Raw genomic sequence first — 22,705 nt, forward strand, 5'->3', positions numbered from 1 at the left:
AATGAGCTAATGAAGGCTAATTAAGAATACTTTTTTTTATATAGAGGTGATGTATCCTCCATCAGGTTCCTTAACTGCCAGTACAAACAGTGGATCCTCGGTCAACACCCCCCTCCAGGTTAACTACACCATCACTGAGGACCCCCTAGATACCACCCTCTCCGCTCTCGTCCAGTGGTCCAACCCGCCCCTCCCTTTGGGGGAGGGGACGCCTACACGGTGACCTGGTTTATGGAGAACTGTCAGATTTGGGAGTACTCCCCACCTTGTGATCAACCGGCTGACCATTACTCACACACTGTGTTTTATTCCAAGGACAAAGAGGTACCTAAAAGGGGGCAAACACAAAATATGTTGTTGAAAGAATGAAAATTTTTTTGTTTAAAATGATGGTTACAGCAGCAAATTGTAATATACAACATGTATAGCTATAAAACAGCTACAATCACAAAAGAGTTATGATAAATTTGATCTACTGATATGAAAACAATTTTTTTTAAGGTCTACTTTGTTTATTATTTTATTCAAAACAGCTGAATGCAGGACTTTTACTAAAAAGTATTTTTGAAGAAAACAGTACTAGCAAATATATTAAAAAGAAATTATATCCTGACAAATTCAATCAACAATTCCAAATGATTTTTTTTTTCAGTGTTGAAACAGTGCCATTTAACGTTAACATTGTTTTTAATGTGTCTTTAAAACTTTAAGATTTGTTCTGACTTTTTTCAGCCCTCTTATGTGATCAAGTCCCTGATGTACAACTCACTATACAATGTGAGAGTGGACCTTAGCCTTGCCAGTCGCAATACGAAGAAAAAATGGTACGGACAAGTCGAATTTAAAACGGAACTCTGTGAAGATGTGGACACGAAGACATACACAAAATGTAACCATAACTACGTCGTCAACAATGGATCTGCTGTCACAGACTCGAATAAGCCCACCGGCGCAGACACAGTGGATGATGAAGAAGGTAATTATAGTGTAACCTGCCTAAACCAACACCTGTGTAAACTGATTTCCTGTGAAGTCCAACCTACATTTTCATTCCAATTTTAATGTTTTTCCATGTCATTTTACACGGTATACTCAGAAAATTTGTGATCCCCTGTGCATGTCTGCTTTGATTCCCATGTACTACTAAGAAAGAATTACCACACAAATTTACAGTTGTACAAGTCAAAACAATTTTCTGACAATTTGTAGAAAATTATGTTTGACTATATACTGTAGATCACTTAATTTTCGCGACACCATATTTTAGCGAGATAGTCATTGATTCTTTATAAGCGAGACAAAATTTTCACGAATTGTGGTCATTGTTCTATACAATCATAAGGAATACTATTATACGTGAGAAATAAATTTTCGCGAGCACTTACGCGAAAATAAAGTTCTCGCGAATAAAAAGTGATTTACAGTAGCTGCATGCATATGAGACCATTTAAATAATTGTGGTAAAATTTTAGTTAATATATAAAATTTTTATTGTAAAAAAAATCAATGGAAGGTACCTGGTAGTTCACAAAGGAGAGAACAAAAGTTCTTTACAGAATATTCATGTAATATGCTGCTGAGATCTAGCAAACACCACAAATTTTTGTATTCTTCCAATGCTTGAATTTTGTTATGGTTATATCCCTCTCTCTCTCTCTCTCTCTCTCTCTCTCTCTTCAATCTATTTCCCATTATAGGTGTCAGCTATAAGTCACTACAGTGCAGACTGGTGGTAATTTGTTTGACCTGTTAAAAGTTTAATTATTTTCTATAAGACTACATGCCTTATCACCACAGAGGAAGCGAAGGCATCAGATAAGCCCCTAGTGTAGAACAGCTCACTCCACACAGTAATTACCCAGAGCATTTCATACAGGATATTTTTTTTTAATCCCTTTGCTTCATCGCCTGTGAAGATAAGACAAAGTCCCTGTAGCTAACCTCTGAAATCCCAGCCAAAATCTAGCACCTTGTTCTTGTACCCCTTCAACAGAGATTCAGATAAATTTTCCCGTTTATCCCTAATTTTCACTAATTCCATGGGAGGGGTTGGGGATCTTTGGGTAAATTGCTTAATGCAGCTTTTCGTTTTAAATCAAAACAAACAATTTTGTTTCTTGGAGATCTTTAAAGATGTTTTCCATGTTTGATTCAAATCTGAAGAAGTTAAGGGAGTAATGGAGGGAAAGGTTTTTCTTCAGAAAGATCAGATCAAAACTGAAGTACATGTACCTGCATCTAATGAATTGTATCTCCCGCGGGTTTCTTGCATCAGTGCTGTTTTGCACATTCTAGGAAATATATCTGCATACTCACGTACAAAATTTTAAAAAAGATTTTGCAACTTAGGTTAATTATTTTAAAGATTTTAAGTTATCATAAGTTCTTTTAAAGATATTGTATATTGTTATAGAAGTAACCATGAAAAGATTTTTTTTTCAAAAACAATATCACTTTGCACTATTTGAGTGTGCCAAAAATATCAAACCAAGTTGAGAACTGGACAATGCTTTTTTTTTTTTTTCAAGGGAGACAATCAAATTTGTTCCGTCCTCATGTATAAATGTTCTTTTCAAAGAAAGGACAAACAAAATACACATGCATTGAAGGCGGTATATTGATCTCTCATAAAGTCAATAAATCAGTCAAAATATCTCATATACAAGACAAGTCTTGAGGGAGGAAGTAAGCGGTATGTGAAAGTTATTCAAGTACACTATTAGAAATGATGTATACACATTGTCAGTATTACTGTATTACGTATATTACGTACAGAGGCGATAAAAAACAAATAAAGCACAGCAAGAAAAATCAACATTAATAATTAAAAAACTCGGTTAAGTTTTCTCCCTGCATCAATCACTCGATCGGCAAATGAGGAGGATTTTGTATACGTTATTGTAAGACGAGAAACGATGCTTCATCTAAAGGGTATTGCTATGATTTCAGTAATGCCACCTTTTTCAACCCTTCTTATAAGAATCGTTGATGGTACCTCTGATGTTTGCCGCTAAACAATCTCATGCGTAAAGAATATGTGATATAAAAATCTAACACCCACTGAGGAAAGAAAATAATATTGAGATCACCATCAATTTTTGGCACCTTCTAAAATAGCATTACGTCAGTGGTACTGTATATTGTTTTTATAATGATGTACCCCTTCCCTGCAGATTAACGTCGTCTGCAAAAATCTTTTTTTCTTTCCATTATTTTTAATATCGTAAAGCGGGGCTTCTGTTTTGAAGATAATAACGGAACATGGTTGAAGCTTAGGTAAAGGGGAGAATAAGAATGTATGTTCATAAATAACTAAAACCCTGTCTAAGCAGTTGAAAGGGAATTCATTTCTCTTATCTGATACCAAGGAATTTTCTTCTTCAAGGAAAAGAATCAACAGAATACATTTTAATGACGTAGCAAGATTCGGACGGCATTTAGGGCATCAAAATCACTTGATTGCATGCTAAACAATAATTCTGCATAAAGACTGTAACTTTTGTGAATCTCAAGGCATTGCTAATATCAGAAATGTAAATACACACAATCAGACCTGTATAGTTTAGCTCCCCCCTGTAGATGCCTTATCGGACTTTGTCATCTATTATTAATTATTTTATCTCCTTGAATTCAGTGAAAATGAGTCCCACAATTCCATGACAGCTTATTTTATTGCAAGTCATCTGTTTTGGTTTATGACAATCTTGCATGTTTGGATTAGCAAAATAAATGCATGGGATTAAGGATTAGAAAACTTAAAGATTTTTAAACCTAGTAGCCCCCGGTTGCATCCTGTCTTGATATGATAAGTGTATTTATCTGTTGCCTCCTTAAAGAGATCGTTCTCCATCTTTAGACCTCAATTCCAGTGAACTCAAATGACGTAGAAGCCATCATGAAATCTACTCACATAGACTTCCTGTATACTTATATTGCACTTCCTCCCCCCATTGTTTTATCTGATATTGCTCTTTAAGCATGATCATGAGTTAGATTCTCACTTAGAAAGGGAGGGTTTTCTGCTTTAAAGTACAATATGTACATGACCAAACCCCTGATATTGTTCAATAGAAGATCTCTACTGGAATTTCTTTAATGGTGATACCTATATATAATGAAAAAGTTGGTTCAAAAGTGAAGATTATAAGTTTTAAATCAGTTATATTAATTGAAAATCAGAATTTATATAAGTGGTATTGATTTAAAATTGCTTTTTCTGGTCCTGCCCAATTTTTTTTTATATCCAAAGTCGTTTATTCATGCAGTATATGCCACAGCAATTTAGGGTAAAATCGTCAACTGCAAATTATCCTACTACAATTTGCAATAACATCTCTTCTTTTTCTCATCAAAAAGATCCTACCGATAGCTCTGATCCGTTACTGTAATCAAATTTTCTTGAACACATTTTATTGAAACCTGTTTACATAATTATGTAGATAATTAGAATAGATGAATTTATGAATATAATTTTTGGCTTTTTCAGACCCTTTGGTTTGGTACCTAAACATTGTATCCATGACGTATGACATAGATACAGATCGCGTCACGGCAAACGTCTCCTGGATGGTGCCATATAATACGTCATACATCCGCGGCTACTCCGTCGCCTGGAAACTCGTAGACACTGACTCCTACAAGCTGGACTCTAGCTACAAGCACACAGTCACCAACCACAGTTTCTATGTCATGTCCTTAGACCCCAATAAGGAGTATGAAGTTCAGGTATGTATGTTTTTACTTATTTTTCCTCCATTTCAGTTGTTTTGTAAAGGTCAAAACATTGGAAGCCAAGAGTGAGAAAAAATGGCTTATGACCTAAAGATGTGTCATGACTGAATTGAGATCATTATGTCAAGGTCAAATTGCCTGCAGAACAATTTTTTTTATTCTAACTTGTCCATATTTTGTAAATGGAAGGGAGAAGGGTTTTTCTTTTTTTTTTTTTTTTTACCTTTTTGTGAGTTTATTCATAGAACTTTTAGGGTTTTTTGTGAAAAATGAAATGAAGACTACATAGATATTTAAAATATCTTTGTTATGACTTAATATGATTTATTTATATATTTTATTTTTAGGTGGTACCTGTTTTCAAAGATAACAATGAGGGCTCCTTCATAGGAAACAACCAGGAGAGTGAGCGGTTGGTCTTTAACACTACGTGGTACAAGTCTATGCCTCCGACACCCAGAACGGGCATGAGAAGAGGTACAGTCACACACAGTTATAGGGAATAGGCTTAAAAAAAAAAAATTACTTTTAAAGAAGTGATTTTCATTCTCTGTAGTTCAAAATATATTTTAAAAGTTTTGGATGATCCTCATGGCACAGACAAAGTTTCATAACACACTAATGCATGTCATTTAATTTGTGGGCACAGCCATCCATTTTATGACAGCATGAGTATTCAAAATTTGAATTTAGTGCTTACTGGATTATTATGCACTATATGAATTACCATTTTCACATTCTTTGATTCAAAATGGATTAATTTTGCTCTGTATTTTACAGATCAACCAACAGTGAAGCAGTCCAGAATGCAGGGGGTCCTGGACAAGGTGATTATTGGGATTGCGATGATCGCCAGTATCACCCTTCTTGGACTCATCATGCTCTTTGTGTACAAGAAACGCCACAGCTTCAAGGACATCATTATCACCAAGTCGACCGTCGCCAAGAGCAACAGCTACAAGTCCAATGTGGGATGTAAGGATCTTTTTCTCACTTATATTTGTTTTGATATTTTAAGTCATTGTGAATATATCAAACATTCTGTATGTGCCCCAAGAAGAGACTGGCATGAGTAGGACATCGTGTAGATGTACTATTTTTCCACGAGGTCATAATTCCGTGGAATCTTGATTTCTTTGAATCCACAGGTAGAAAATTACGCGGATTTTTTAGACTCGCACTACATTCCTTACAAGTATTTTAAGTACCATGAGACAAACGGTACCATAAGCATTCAGGGTTGATCAGAAATTGATGAAATGTATGACAATTGGATCAAGATGATTATACATGTATACTTATAATCATATTCATTTAGAACATGCATCATCCCAAAAATTACTGAAATACTTCTATGAAAAATTGATTTTTACTGTAACAAATGTGGAATTTACCGAGTCCTGACACGTATTTACTTAAACTGACTTAGAAGTTCACACTTTGAGAAGTAAACAAGATAAAGGCAAATCCTCTAAAGAAGAATGCATCAAACTTCATGGCATGCTTTCCTGTATCTCAGAAATATTCAGTGTATGTGAGACTGGTTATTTATGTTTACACTGTAGACATGCTATGGAAGACGAACTAGGTTTCCATCGTCTACAATTGATGAGTCTGCTTTTGAGCTTTGATATTTTCTTTCTATGTAAATTAGATGATGGATTTTAAATTTTTAAGAGCTATGAATTAGGGATATTGATGGCCAATCCTAGTAGTTGCATGGATATAGGTGCCCTACTTTAATTTTGAAATTCATATTTCAGTTTTAAGAGATTTTTTTAAGGAAAGTTTTCATCAATTCAAACAAGGTTTTTTGTAGATGGGAAGAAATTGTTGAATCATCTGAAATGACAAAGGTCACAGAAAATGTCACTGAAATGATATCAGACAAGGCATATGATTCTTAGAAGAAAAATTGATATTTTAAAAAGAAAAGAAATTTAAGGCAAGAAAAAATAAGAATCATGCTTAGCTAACCGTAAAAGACAAAGGAAATAGAAGGATTTTAAAAAAAAAAACAAACTTCAAATTTAAATCAACACTTCGATCATCACACGTCTATAGATTAAATTCTGGTTGTTGAGGAAAGACTTGATTCTCTATTTCTGTGACAGACTGCAGTCAGAAAGACATAAAATTTTCTATTTCTGTAGCAAAGTCTCAGGTGCTTTCTCTGTTGCCCCGTGTTAATATTTTTCTCAGAAAAAAAAAATGCGAGATTCCTTTGTTGTAATTGAAGTCCCCTTGTTCTGGGATTGTGTTCATTCTGTTACAAAAGATGCAACACTTCAAGCATCTAAGCATGACCAAGCCCTGTTGGTTAGATCATATATTGTGGCAATTTGAGCTCAGGTTCTGTTGAAGGAATTTTCATTTTTTTCCCATACATCTATTGTTTGTGTGGGGCAACAGATTGTCTTACAAGTTTTGTTCTCCGTGTTATCTCTTTTTCTTCCTTTTTTTCCAAATCCTTTAAAAAAAATTTTGTCTTGGTTTTTTGAATATTCTAATTAGAGGGCTTGGGCTTTCTAGAAAAGTATATACATGTAGATGTATTAATTCCAAAGCACTAGACATACACCTCTTTAAAAAAAGAGTATTTAATAATTTAATTTTTTGCATTGTTTGATTACCAGGGGGTAAGCTCATGTACATTAATATTTTTAAATTTTGGCTCACACTGTATGGTGGTGGGTCATTGCGTTATGCACAAGAATTAGGTAACGTTGGTATATGTTCATATCTGTGATTTTTTTTTTTCATATGAATTAGTACAAATCTACATTACCTATGTCTTGAAAAGTAATAATTCTAAGGTTAAAAATTTCAGGGATATATTCTAATCTGACATACTCTTGATGGATAGGAGTTGGAAAATTTCATGTCTCACAACGTAACAAGATCAAAGTTTTGATTTCAGCAAGAAAGTATCATAGCAATTTATCTTGTGCCTTAATTCATAAAGAGGATACAAATCATGTTTGTCATCCAACAAAATGTTTTTGGCACAGGGCCTTATTAACAAAATTCAGGTGCTTTGGCTCTCCAGCTTTCTTTTTCCTCTCATGTAATTTTATGCCAGTTTAATTGTCTTGATTTCGTGGGATCCTGGAGAGCAAAGGAAGTTCTCGCTTCAGTTTTCTCCCTTTGATTTTGGCAGAGACTGCTTAAGGTGACCTAAGTCACCTAGAAACATGGTGATTTTAGTGTATATTCTACTAAAAATAAAAGACTCATTTATTATGTGATAATTGAAGCAGAATCTACTCAAAACCTTGTTTTTTGTGTTTCTTTTTTTTTTTTTTCAAATTTGTACATTTTTTTAATTTAGAAAAAAGGTACTTTAAAATATCTTAGCTAAAAAATTAACAGGGTGTTTTCAATTTTTTTTTTCAAAATCTTGCTTTTTGAGCAATCATAATCAAGAAAATCCATGGGTAGTTATTTTTGCTTGTTAGAATCATATTAGAAACTGAGCATTACAAATTATTACGTCTTTCTCACAATTTGTTTGTTTGAAAACATAGGGGAAAAAATTGGAGTAAGCCTGGCACCTACTCATTAGTTTCATCACTTTCTTTCCTAATCACTAAATACCCACAAATGATTATTGGAGAAGCAGGAATGAGGGTTTTCATTTACGTAAGTCTGCTGCTACAACATTGAAAAACACAAGTTTTCAGATCTTAATTGAGTATATGAAAGAAAAAAGTCAGCAGCAATATTTAAGTAAATCCCACATTAATGATGTAAAGAAAAAATACATGGTCATCAGTAGAGTTAGTTTGGAAAAGCTTGAAACATTCGATTCCATTATCAATTTGCATTAGTGAGTTAAATGGCTTTCAATAAGTAAATTATATAACAAAGTAATACACTAAATTTCCTGATGATTTGTTGTATAGGAAAAGGAACATGATACAACTAGTTAATACCATGATCAAATTCAGATATAAAATTTTATTGTCTTAAAACAGCGAGTGCAAAGAAAATATGTTGATTTTTTTCTTGTTAATATTTCCATGGAAATCTATCCTAACAACAACTCTTGCAACCTATCAAATACCTGGGTAGATAATGAAGTAGACTAAACAGCCTAGCTAATGCCTGATCAAAAGCAGACTTTTAGAATATTCAAGTTAATTATCAAAATGATATGAATACAAAAGGTGTTTTTTCCTATTCTTTTTTCTTTATTTTACAGGTAAGGTAGACTACTCCAATCAGTTACTGGTGATCAGTGACGAGTGGGAGCTGGATCCACGCCTACTCAAATTCAGCAGTCCCATTGGTCAGGGGGCATTTGGGAAAGTGGTAACTGGTTACTATGAGAACCAAAGAGTAGCCATCAAATTAGTCAGAGGTGAGGCAGGTCATTTCATAAGCAAAAGCTCAGAATTGTTTTTATATATTGTTTTTATTTATTCGAAAAATACAAGATCTGGTTTAAGAAAAGGAAAAAAAATGTCCATGCAGATAGACATGCACAATTAGATACCTTTGGCTGAATGGCTGTATCTTCCTCGCATACTCTTAACCTGCCTTGATACAGTAATGAACATGTAGCATCATCTTTGTTCATGAGGAATAAAAGTTAAGTTTTCTCAATATATCTGCTCATTTTATATGTATACGCAAATTTCCCCACAAAATTGCATTCCCACAATCTAATAATAGTTATAGACTGGCCAAGACAATTGACCCCACACAAATTAATATGATTCCGTATGGTATACTGAAAATGTATTATATTTAACGTGTATGATATTTGGCGGATATAGGATTTTTAACAAGTTAGTGTGGATTTGATTTAGCATATATCTTAAATAAATGTTTTTCTTTATAGGTATATGTACCAGACATTTAGCGTTGTTCTTGAATTAGCGGATATTACTTTCCGCCAAAAACGCTAAAAAGAATACACAGCTAAATGTAATACATTTACAGTATTCAGGAGATAAAAGTTTCTTTGACCATAGAAAAATAGAAAAAACCCAAGCCATCTTTCATTAAGTTACTTCTTTTTTACGTAAACAGTTGTTTGAAATCATTGAGGAAACAGGTGTACCATTGGTAGAAACAAGATAGGGACGTACAGATAAATTTTAAATAAATGACATAGAACACAGTCTTAATGATCCTGAGGAAGATTATAAACGATGATTACGAACTCGTAACCTGGACCATGTGTCTCAATGCATTCGTTCCTATCTTTCTTCTTTTTTTTTATCTTGTACAAAGATAAGAAAATCTTATCAAAGGAGTATTTATTGTCACGTTTACTATTTTGTTGTTTTTATGTTTACTACCAATGAAAATAAACTTAGTTCAGGAAAACTAGGTTACATTCAAATGAATTTTTGTAAGCTTATTTGAAAATCTTTCAAAATAATAATAAATAGATTTATTTTCAATAACTGCATGTACATAAAATCTCATACAGCATGAAAGTATAGGGAAAAACCATGATTTCGGAAAATTGTATATGAAAATAAATACAGATGATTTGCACTTGATGAGTTTTTCAAAAAAAACATTTTTTTTTAATTTGACAGACAGTGCACCCTTATCCTACAAAGAAGATCTTTTGGCTGAGATCAACTTGATGAAAAGAATCGGTTCTCACCCCAATATTGTATCCATGTCAGGGGCCTGCACTCTGTCAGAGCCCATAGCTCTGGTGATGGAATATGTCCCCTATGGAAACCTTCAAAATTTTCTCAAGTGAGTACCATTCAAGATTTTATTAAGAAATGCTAGCTATTTGAATTTATGAATAGTTTTTCTTTTTTTTTTTTTTAGGGGGGGGGGGGGGGGGGAGGGGTTACTTTAGTTTTTTAATTAAATTACTGTTTTGCATGCATAGCAATCTTAATTGTTTATAACTTTTTTTTATTTTCAACATGGGAAATCCATTTTTTTTTCACTGTACAAAATGTACTTTAAAATCATTAACAGCACAATCATCGTTATGAAAGATCAGAAAGAATACAATAATGATGATAAAAAGATGACTTAAATGATGCTGACCATGATTCTGAAATAATTAAGCTTGCAAGATCAAGATTATAAAGGCAGTAATTGGACATGGCATCTCTTTTCAACAGACTACCTCACCAAGCTAGTGTCCCACTTTAAGTACTTTGTTGGAAAATCATCGCTAATTAAAATGTATCATTTGAGACCTCAGTGCACTCTAAAAAGAGAAGCCACCTTTGAAAATTTCTTTGATAATTTCTGCCCAGAAGGGGATCTCTCTCTCAAGTCAAAGTCGGGGGATATATTGGATGTATGAAGGTATCGATTCTCAAAGGCAGCAACTCCAATTTGTTTCATTAACTGGGGCCTGAAATAAAAGAAACTGTAAAAAAGCAATAAGACCCCTGCCCAGGGAATTTCTTCAGTAGGGTTCAGGTGAACTTAGAGAATGTGGGTCAGTGAAGGTGATTGATGAGGTAATTGTAATTTGAACTGAGGCATTTTTAATTAAGCACACAGACAGTTGTAATTCAAATTATCCGTTGTGCAGTCCTGAAAAGTAATAGAAAAAGTGGCACTTGCAGTAATTAAGAGAATGGAAACAAGGAACACGATTCTGTATTGGAGGTGCCTTATCTCTGGCAGATTACCCCACTTTCATATGTATGTGCAAAAGCTCAGCCACTGAAATCCAGGCTTGTATGCAGTGCATTATGTTATAAATTTAAAGCAAACACTGGTTATCCCCTACTGTTTGAATGCTTCTGCTGAGGCAGACAGGCAAAGAACCCTGCCTTGATGCACAATTCTGATATCAAAATAATTTTTAGCAGATACTTTACAGGATAGAACAGCAGATTACAGCCTAATCACCCATATGATTATGCTAGGGGGTTTATATGGTGGTGTGCTGTTTTGGCTTTCCTCTGTTTTGCACTTGGGACCATTATCACCACAGCAGGGCCTATCAGTAACACATGACCCTGTGGCTGATAATATTGCCCTCCCCCCTGTCGGGCTTGGTGAAAAATCTGATGGCCATCTGATTTCTCCTGGCTTGAGATTTTTATATTAAGATTTCAAAACACTTTCCCTGAATAATTTATGAGTTCTTTGACTGATATAGAGGGTGGCTGCCATTAACTTTTTCTGGAGGGGGAGGGGAGGACTGATCTGAAAACTGAGAGGGAGGGGATGGTATTTGTTGAATTGCATGTAAAAGTGTATATTATACAAATCAAAAAATTTTCTTGCTTTATTTTCAAAAATGTTCCTTACAAAGTAAAATGGCTATTATCACTTTTATGTATTGAGGGTCAAAAAACTAACACAAAGAAGCAAAACTGGTCTTCTGTTTAAAAGTCTTAATTGAAGATCATTGATGTTAATAATTGGAAATTTATGTTTAAGAAATGCCAGGAAGTTATCAAGGCCAAGTTGGGTTCTATGTCAAGAATGACCTTGTGCCATATTTAATGAAGGAGAGATGTGGCATGGAGTACATTATTATGCACCCTTTCATTTTCTATAGGATTATCTAGCACTACCTAAAAAACACACAAGTCAGTCAAATCTTATCTTGTATAGTGGGGTTCTGGTTTCTTTACATTTGTGTTTTACTTCCTCACTTCATCTTACTCCAAGGTCACTATAATGCATGTCAAGCCATCAATTTTACAAGGGGAGGGTGGTGTAACAAAGGTCTTCTGGGTAATTTCAACTGGTCATAAGTAATACGGACTTTTCAGTGTTTTGGTTGAAGAATTACCAGGGTACTTTATGCAAGTAATGTCTTTTGTTGAACCTGTTTATTTTCTAAGCATCAGTTAATGGAATATGTTATACAAACAGTATCCAAGAAGAGGCTAGTTTAAAACCTATTATTTATGAATATATGCAAAAGTCTTAAATAAAAAATTATGTCATCAGTAACAAGCTCTGTGTAATTTATGAGCAAGATATTCCCCCAGTTTTGACTGCAGAATTGGATTTTCTTTAGACAAGCATTTTTATGCATCTTTCGGGATTAATAGCCCAATTATTTCAGTCACGAATAGGAATGAGTCCTACATAGGAGTTGCATTTGTTACTGATTTTTTAGAGTTTTATTTTTCTGTTGAGAGCAATTGGTTCTGCATTGATGTAGATGGGTTTATTAACAACCTAAAACTTTCAAATCTAACATTTTATTAAGGAAGTGCATGAAATTTGCGTTCATTCTAAAAGACTAAAACACACACTAAAAAAGGGGGGATCTTTAAGAAATACATTTCCAAATGTCATGCAATTTAAAAAAATCAATAATTTTTTTTTTAAAAAGAGTTCCAAGAAGATGTGGGTGTCGCAACTTGGAAATGAGCTGTATCTTTGAACTTTTTGATACAGAATGCAACTCAGAGAAACTCTTATAGTTTTGTACATATGCAATGAAATAGATGTATGGTACATAAAATGGTGTGTCCTTGGGAAAAGCCAGTATCCTTTTATACAAATTACATGTATTGGCCAGATATTTCTGTTGATTGCCTATAGATTATTTAGAGTAGGAAAGACTCCGAAAGTGTTTTAACAGAACATAAATTGATGGGATCAGTAAATTATTAGCTGTAGGCAGATGTACAGTGATTTGGCAGCCCTACCTGTTTGTTTGCGTATTTTGTCAGGAGGAAAGGTAGCCATCGTCTATTATATTCCTGTCATAATTTCGTCGGCGGAAAAAAAAATTTACGCAAAAAGATGTTCCTGTGTTATCTTTATAGCTTCTGATCATGGGAGTCCCTAATTTCATGCATAGTTAGAAATTATGCATTGTCTGTGGGGCTCCCCTGTTTTAATCAATCTGGTTCCAGAATCATTAGCTTTCATTTTACTTTTAACAATCGGCAATGTATTTATGGCCAACGAATTGTTTTTGACTCGTTTCGAAAAAAGTGATTGAAAGTATTTTTTCAGAACGATAATGAAAAGCAAAAAAATGCTGAAGTAATTGTTCTTGAAGGTTCAACAAGTAATTAAGCAGGGGTAAAAATTTTTGGCTAAACTCGAGATTTTTATTTTTTTAACTATGCACTTTAATGACTTTCTGCAGCCATGTTTTGCATGGCTGAGGAGTTCTGTACTACTACTCGATGACATATTACCAGGTATACCCTTTATCTGTTCAAAAGTCTGCACTTAAACTTAAGCTCTCGAACATGTGGTTAAGTCATCTCAGGCTAGGAGCATCAGTGCACGGGGCTGATTTTGTTTGTCATGTAAGATGTACTACAAGAACAAAACAAATCTCAAATTCCTGATGCAGCAAATTGACTGTATTAAGCCCCACTGTGTGGTTTATTGGACTCTCTGGATTGGCAGCTGTTTTGGGGATAACATTTTAAAAATAGAAATATTTTTCAATTAAATAAAATGCAGACTTCTTTGATCCTTGCTTTATAAACTCTTCATATAAAGAGTTTATATAGCATTGAGCTATTTAGAACTTGGATTTTATTTATTTATTATGAAATATTTTGAATGTTGCAAAACAGCTATAATGATGAATATTGCAAATCTTTTCCTCTTCTTATATTCTAATTTTGACATATAATAAACAAGTATTAAAACAAGTCATACAAACTATCCTTTTTTCAAATGTAAACAATATGAATATCAATCTTTGAATACGTATTAGGAGTAAATATAAGCTATTGACATTATAATTAATCATCTTTGTAACAATGTTTTACCTTTATATTTATTGTTTTGTTTGACGGAGGCTGGGAGTTCTAAATACCAGTAAACAGACATCATTCTTCTTGTATATACCTAGCATCCCCCTTCTTGCTCATCAGCTGTCAAGTCTGGACAGTCAGCCAAGGGTAATAATCAAAAATTAACAAGACCCATAAATCACTCAAGCAATGGCTGCCTCTCTCTCTCCTACCTCACACTCGGTGCAGACTGCGGAAGGTGTGAGGTTCGCCTTTATGATATCTGATGGCTGGCACGAGATTCCTGTCAGCATACTGCACAGATATGACAAATCGGGGTGCTGAATTTCATTAGTTCCTGCTTCCGAGATTTCCGTGGCATGCAGAAAATGAGTCTGTGATATGAATATGCATGTGCATCACTGTTTTCATGACCAGTTAGCATGTGGTCAAGATGTGTATGTAATATATTTTTGTTACATGCAGGTTGAAATCATTTTTAGATTGACAATTACTGGACACAGAGAATGTCAGCAGAACTAACTAATTGGTTTAGGGCTTTAAATTCTTATCCTCAAAATAACCCATTTTCCTTCTGGTCCCAAGAAAAGGATAGCTTAATTCTTCTCATTATAGTGGAACTCTTTTTCCTTAACATGAAAAGAATTTTTTTTTTTTTAAATTACTACATCAATGGACAAGGGTTTTGAAAAATCTACCGGTACTTGTATAAAATACCCATATGGTATGAAGCAGCTAATAAATTCTTTTTTGCAGTTTTGCCTTTCCAGTTAATAAGCAAATATCTTGATGATTCATAAAATGAAAGTCAAAACATTATTTGTTGCAGCAAGTTGTTTATGAAAACTGCATATTTAGAACTTTGATAAAAAGCCCAGAGTGCATGCATATACAGTTTAATATTTTTGCTTTTAATTTGCTTAAATGTGTAAAATCAATCCAGAGAAAATTACATTAAAAAAATATATATAAAAATTAAACCTGAAATTTATTAATTAAGTTACAAATTGAGCAATAATTGCAGATTTGATCAAATGAATTTCTTTCTTGTGCCAAAAAAAAAAAAAAAAGATAAGGCTTGAAGTTTTTCAAATGCAAGTCAAACTCCAGAGTCAAGGTCGAAAGGTCAAAATTGTTGATACCCAAATTAAGGAAGGCCATTTCACAAGGAATATACTTATGAAATATGATAGCCCTATTACTTTGGATACCAACAATTTGACTGAAGTTTGACAAAGTACCGGGTATTTGAAAAACTTCAACCCATGCTATAAGCTACTATATGGGGTATCATATTTCACAATCACAGCTTGTTTTTTCATATAGTTCTTAAATCTTTTTTTTTTAAATCTTATTAAAATTCAATGTAAGGGTAATTTGAAATCCACTTGTATATCCTTAAAACTTTATGTATTTGTAAAAAAAGAGACAAGCAGCTTTGGTAATATTGTGATATATTAGATTGCGTAATAATGAGCATTAATGTAATGAAATCTTTGAGCTCTTAAAGAACTGTATTTTGTAATGTTCTTTAATCAATACATCCCTCTTGAGTTCAAGTAATAGAAAAATTTGTCTAGCAGTAATTTGTTTCAAGGTTTTGGTATACATATCATTGAAAACTGGAACAATCCGAAACTAAACAATTTGAGCAGCTAGGTCAAACCGACGGGCTGAGAAAATCCTGCTCATTATCAACTTATTTTTGTAAATTATCAGTTGTTTACTTGCAGCTTCTAGATAAATATCAAAAGATTCCTAGTTATTATTTGAAGACGAAGTCATTTTAATTCTGAAGTCTTCGGAAATTTGTTTTTGTCAGACACTGATAATTTTCTGCCTAAAACCGTCAGCCAGTTGTACATTTTTTGATAATTTTTTTCCTGTCTGTCTTGGCTCAGAATTTGCCAGATGTAAAAGATTTTATTTTAGAAGAATTATTTTTAATTACTGCAGATATTTATAAGAATGATAATCTTAAATTAAGACATATTTTGGCGGAACATTATACCTGTTGACTCCATGCAGTCAAAATGCAGATTGAACTTCGAAAATGGGTGAAGCTTGTATATGCAGTGAAATGTGTGGAGATAACAAACAATATTCAAGCTCAAAAGTTCATTATATTTTAAAAACAATACAAAATAGGAGCAGAGCAAACACGAAGCTCCAAAACAATCAGAGATGGGATCAGGTGGCATGGGGGAATGAGCATCCCCTGCTGACCAGTCATGTATGCACTTAGAAGTCAGAATATGTTCACTTAATTACATTTAATTGAAGCATTGTCAAATATTTTTGTCTTGCAGAAAGTGTCGTTTAGAGGGGGATTTCCAGAAGCGTATAGGTCGTCCCAGTGAAGTGGTATACTCCCTAATGGACGAGAGTGGGGGTATTGACAGTGGTGTTATAACTCCGGCAGACATGTTGTCTTTTGCCAGACAAACTGCCATGGCAATGGTTAGTTTATGTGTAGTTTAATTTAAATTTACATCAGAACTTATCTCCCATGTCTCACATTCTTTGTAATTTGCATGTACAGATCAATTTGATGTGTTCTTGAATATTATGTAACGATGAAGTTGAAAAAGTGAAGGTGCTCTAGCTTTCATGAATAGTATGTCTCTGACTCAAATCATGTTCTGTTCTTACAAGGAAGTAAAATTGTCTTAGAATGTTGAGGTATATTTCTTTCGGAAATCCTTTATCAAATTTGAACACTTTTAGCAGATTGACCTACATTCCTTAACCACAATTTGTACGAACTCTTAAAAGAATTTCTCAGCTTCACTTTATCTTGTCTTATTTCTAACCTCAAAGAAGGAAAAAATCTTCCTACTATCAAACATACTTCACGGGACCAAAGAGGACATGCAAAGCTCATCCATATCAGTGTGAGCTTAAAACGTAGGAGCTGAGGTGCTGTTGCCAAATTATGTCTTCAACATTCTTAGACTTGTTTTTGCTTGTGATCTTGAAAAGTTTTACTATACATTTCTATCAACAACAGAAGAGATAAAATCAAAGCAATCAAAATACCAGGCCAGCTCTTCCCCAAACTCAACCAAAATATTGGACGGAGGCTGTTTCAACATGTCTTCCAAAGTCGTACATGCCAACTGATATTACATATTTAGACTGTGTTTTATGTTGGAGAGGAATTTTATCATATATTTTTTTATCTAACTTTGAGTATCTTTTGTTTGATTTTATTGGGTTCGTGAGTTCACCAGCGAGATGAGATGGTTAAGCAATGAGCACTTTTAGATTCATTCCTATAAGAAGATAAGACAGATTAAGTTCAATTACAGAAACTTGTATATGAATTAGGTGCAGTGAAATACATGTACATACTTTTTAGCAAAGGTTTTTTGTACTACTGTTCAGGAATTTCATTTTTAGATATATTGATTTATGACACTAAAACTAAAATCGTGTTTGGGTTATATTTTACCCTCTCTAAATTGAATACAAGCAACATCTGTTCTTCTACTTCTTAATGACTGTTCCTAAACTAGTACACAACTACTTGCCACCAAACAATTGAGAATACTTTGAAATTCCCAAAATAAATTTTTTTATCACCATTAGAAATAAATTTTCTCTCATCAATTTCTCCTCCTTTCATTTAGGAGTACCTGGCAGCAAAAAAATACGTTCACCGAGATTTAGCAGCCAGAAACGTCCTTCTGGGTTACGACAAAGTTGTAAAAGTTTGCGACTTTGGTCTGTCGAGGGACATTTACAACGACAACCAGTACCATAAGATAACCAGTGGGAAGCTCCCCCTCAAGTGGATGGCCATTGAGTCTCTGAGGGACCGCATCTTCACCACCCAGAGTGACGTCTGGTCCTTCGGAATCTTAATGTGGGAGATCATCACCATGGGTAAGATTGATTGAATGTTGTTTAACATCTCATCTGAGAATTTGTCACTTATATATGTACGTCGACATATGCTAGTGAAGGGCTTCAAATTTAGACCTATACTCAGTGCTCAGGGCTGTTGAACCATGAGTGTTATTTATATGCTTATACCTACCATGAAGTGGGGCCTAAGTTTTTTAGGGTTTTATACAAAAGACCAGTGACATTACTTTATTTTATTCAAAAGACCATGGTAATGTTGGGTGCTGGCAAAAGAACAATTTTTTTTTGGGTGGGGGGGGGGGGGGGGGATTTTCACTAAAGTGAGCTGTGGAAGCTGGTAGTTGTGTTTATTATACATAAATAACTATCTTTACAGTACATACAGTGCAGTTTGTCTCATCTAGGTGTTGTGTAATTTGAAATATTGTCTATAGATGAAAATTTTGACAATTTTTTAGTATCAGATTAGCCAGCTACTGTAGTATTTAATGCAATTAGAATTGTTCAATTATCAGGACTCAGTTAAAATAAAATACTGTTATAAAGTAATATTTAGTCTTTATTTCACTATGTTCCAAATCAATCAAATATTGATATCAAGAAATCACATCAAGATATAAATTTGTAGAGGATTAAAGATAACAGGGTAAAATAAATTACTTAAAGAATATGTGGTTGGGACTGCCAAAGTTCAAAGGTATTAATTATGGCTATACCAAAGAATGTATATGGATATAAAGAATATGTATTAAGAAGTTAAATTTAAAATTCCATTGTTTTCCATGTGTGAAGTTTTACTGTAAACATGAGAAAATTTCAATTAGTCTGTCTTGAAGCAAGCTGAGGGATACATAACATAAAGCTCTCATAGATATTTTCTACATGGAAGCCATTGGTATACTATATTCTTAGCACAACTGCTTATCATGTCAGCTTTCCTTGACAATGAGATGTTTTATTTTTTTTTTTGACAGGTGGTTCCCCATACCCAAATATAGCATTAGCAGACCTTTACTATGTTCTAGCCAATGGTTACAGGATGGAGAAACCCAGTAATTGTTCATCAGAATTGTAAGTAAAAATATATATCTGAAAAAAACCATTTTATTACATCATTCAAATCATTAGAAGCAGATGCTGGAGGTCATCCCTCATTATCAAGGTCAAATCCAGTGTAGTTTGGTTCAGGCAGTGCATTATGGGTAAAGAGGCACCCTACTGGCCTACTATCATCTGAAGCATGTATTTTTATCTGTATCCTCTTTCACAGCTAATTGGATTAGGGTGTTTTTCAATTGCTGTGTCTTCATACATTTCCCCCATCTGGGCTCACTGACTTCAGAGCTGGTGTGTTTACCTTGTCAGTCATATCAAACAGTGTATTAGACCCCTTCAAATTAACTCAATTTGATTTTGACTGATGAAGATTTTGGCAGACATACTGAAAAGGTGAGGGAACTGTATCTTCCTTCTACACAGGAAGTGTGATAAAATTTCCCAGCAGGTGTGGATCCTTATACAAAACTCAAAACTACACACGTATGCAAATCCATCTACAGATAAAATTATCAGCCGTATTGTTCTTTTCCTGTCAGCATTAAAAAAATTCTCTAGACAAAACCACCTTTTTCTTCAACCTCAAAATGTCACCACTGAGCATTTAGCAGAAATTATGGTTCTACCTGATGAGACGTTATGGCCCTATTTTTTACTTTGTTTTGGCTGCCGTTTCGGCTAATTTCAAGCAGTTTTTCCCCCTCCCCTTGTCAAGGTCACCTCTACTCATCATCTTTTTGTACTTTTCGTCTCTTATCACCTTTACATAGAATTTCTTCCTAGTTCTTACATCAAGGTCTCGTTTTTTGGGGGTCCACTATGTATCAGATCCTATGCCAAGTAGGATGTTTTTTAACAAGCTGCAATCACGTAGTGTAATTTGGCACCTTGAATGTGCAGTAAAATTTGAGGTCATAAAGATAGTTGCGATTCATAAGATACATGTATGAGAAGGGGTTAACGGTGCAAAGATAAGTATTTTATGATGATCAAACTTTATTACCGAAGCAAAACTGATAATGAATTCAATTTTTGTTATGTAAAAGTAAAAGATACCACATATAAGATTCAAATCTAGACATTTTAAATTATATAATGGAAAAAAAAAAAAGAAATTTAATTTATATATGCTTCTAATTCTCTGAAAGCATCTTTGAGATATGGACAGCAGATGAACAGTAAGATATTTATCGAAAAAGAAAATAATGCAGAATTGGTCACACCCAACTATTATTTTCATCAATCTTACAATCTCCGTTCTTTTCCGGTTTAAGATCTTTACGTTTTATCAGTTTGTTTTTTTGGCTTGAAATAGACTTCAGGTTGCGAGTTCGTGGGATATTTAATTGTAATGAACTTGTATCTCCACCAAGGCTTGGGCTAACAGGATGTAGGTGTATATTGGATTAAGATAACATGTACATACCTATATACATGTATATGATAGCACTGTTTAAAATCCAAAACAGTCAAACCCATTTATCCAGACACCTGCTTTGTTGCATTATCTTTTCTATGTACATGTATTGCAAAATTGGAAAAGCTGAAATATACTACTGTACAGAAAACTGTCAAAGAATGAAAAGGAAATTCATTTTTTGCAGTGCACAGTGTATTTTGCATCTTGTTTAAAGCAATCCCCCTCCCCCCTTTTTTTTTTTTACAAAAAATTGAATGAAAAGAATAAGAGAGTAAAGAGAGATTGACTTTTTTGCACTCTTCAGATGTGTCAGTCATATGAAATTGTGCAGACGTGCCTAAAGAGACATAGTTGTTCATAAGATCAAACAGTTTATACTAAGAGGTGTTATTTTTCTTTATCTAAAGATACTGTTATGGTAACATGTTTGTATTCACTCAGCTCTGTCAACTGGGGGAAAATTCAAGAATTTCAAAGATCTTTTATCTGATAAGATGATATTTTTACTTTAAGAAATGTTGTCTGATATTTTTACTTTAAGAAATGTTGTCTGCACTTTCATTATCAGTATTTGAATGAAATACTTGAGTTTTTCCCTTTATTTTTCTTACTGACAAAATAAGATATGCCATGGATTTTTGGGGGGTATTTGATGCAAAGCAACTGATCAAGCAGTAGGTATAGAATCCCAACAAAGAATTTTCAAAGCACTTATCTGAAAAATGTGACAAATGCAGTAAAACTCAAAATTAAGATTAATCATTCACTGATCGAGAGCATTCATTAATTCTAGAGTTTTCAACTAATTTTTGCCATGCTTGTTGTTTTTTCAGATATACGATCATGCGTCAATGCTGGATCGAGAGTCCGTCAGAGCGTCCTAATTTCACAGACCTGAGAGTTCAGATAGAACAGTTGTTGTCCAGGGACAGAAATTATTTAGATTTAGATAACATAGATGCTCCTTTGTCAACATCAGAAAGCAGTAGTTCTCCTAAATCTGATGATTCTGACACTATGTCTCTGCTCAACACAAGGCCGTCTGCTCACAGGGTCATTCCCGGGCAGTCTTCAAGGAGACCGGGAACCAGTTCACCGGGCACCAGTCGGTCTGGGCCCCAGAAGACAGTTACCATAGCGACAGACCCTGTGACTGTTGTGTGTATTGAGAACTCAGATCAGTGGTATATGAAAGGAGGGCAATCAGAAACCTCATCATAGCCTTTATAAAAAATTCTATGTTTTCTGTTATGAAATATGAAAAAATTGAATGACACTGACACGAAACTGCACAAAGACAAGAATGGAGGAAAAATGTTCCTCCAAATGTGCAATGGTTGTCTTTATTGTTGACTCGTTGAAGTGAACTGCTCAATATTGTGCAGTAAATATATGGACTGTGATAGCCCAGTGTTGAGAAAACTGTGTTCACTGTGCCAGCACTATTGTGCTTAGGTGTGCTTCAAGCCAGTGTACCAGCACAAGCACATTGTGTGTGCTTCTAGAAACTCTAAAATAATGTCTTTAATGAGGCTTGCTGTGATTATGTTTATTTTTTTGAAAATATGTCATTGTTTTGAATTGACAATGTAGAACTGTAAATATTTATATATTTATATTTTGCAATTAGTAATTTATTTTGTTGTTGGGGAATGTTCTCCAAATTATGTGTTTATTATGATAGGGCCAGTACATTTTTACACTACATCCTGTATTATTAACTGTATGGGTTACAGAATTTTGGCAGAGTTTGACCCCTTTCTTGTTTGTTGATTTGAGATTTTTTCAGAGACAAGATTAATGTGCTGAAGTGTAAAATAACGAACAAACAACAAATTTCGGAGCTAGAATTCAACAACAATTTAACAACATACCGGTATTTTAATATATGCCTTGAAAATAAGTATGCAAATAAATGAACAATTACGTATAACTT

General features: G+C 33.9%; 1 protein-coding gene across 1 annotated transcript; it reads left to right on the top strand.

Moving 5' to 3' along the window:
* Positions 1-130: 130 nt before the first annotated feature.
* On the top strand, positions 131-22,590 carry LOC134239746 (fibroblast growth factor receptor 3-like). The gene is made up of 11 exons (XM_062721900.1): positions 131-324; positions 733-976; positions 4,487-4,725; positions 5,079-5,208; positions 5,512-5,706; positions 8,936-9,094; positions 10,287-10,455; positions 16,733-16,883; positions 18,056-18,311; positions 19,268-19,364; positions 21,603-22,590. Exons 1-11 carry the CDS (start codon positions 232-234, stop codon positions 21,988-21,990), a joined length of 2,121 nt encoding a protein of 706 aa, XP_062577884.1. The 5' UTR covers positions 131-231; the 3' UTR covers positions 21,991-22,590.
* Positions 22,591-22,705: the final 115 nt, after the last annotated feature.

The sequence above is a fragment of the Saccostrea cucullata genome, unplaced genomic scaffold (assembly GCF_032062105.1).
Source record: "Saccostrea cucullata isolate Sc308-1 unplaced genomic scaffold, CSIRO_AGI_Scuc_v1 ctg2841, whole genome shotgun sequence".
Lineage (NCBI taxonomy): Eukaryota > Metazoa > Mollusca > Bivalvia > Ostreida > Ostreidae > Saccostrea > Saccostrea cuccullata.

What these genes read in the sequence shown, in the direction of transcription:
- LOC134239746 (XM_062721900.1), top strand. Translation starts at nt 232, where the DNA reads ATGGAGAACTGTCAGATTTGGGAGTACTCCCCACCTTGTGATCAACCG. An exon ending in ATAAGGAGTATGAAGTTCAG is followed by an intron (nt 4,726 to 5,078) that starts GTATGTATGTTT and finishes TTTTATTTTTAG; the next exon opens with GTGGTACCTGTTTTCAAAGA. An exon ending in CTACAAGTCCAATGTGGGAT is followed by an intron (nt 5,707 to 8,935) that starts GTAAGGATCTTT and finishes TTTATTTTACAG; the next exon opens with GTAAGGTAGACTACTCCAAT.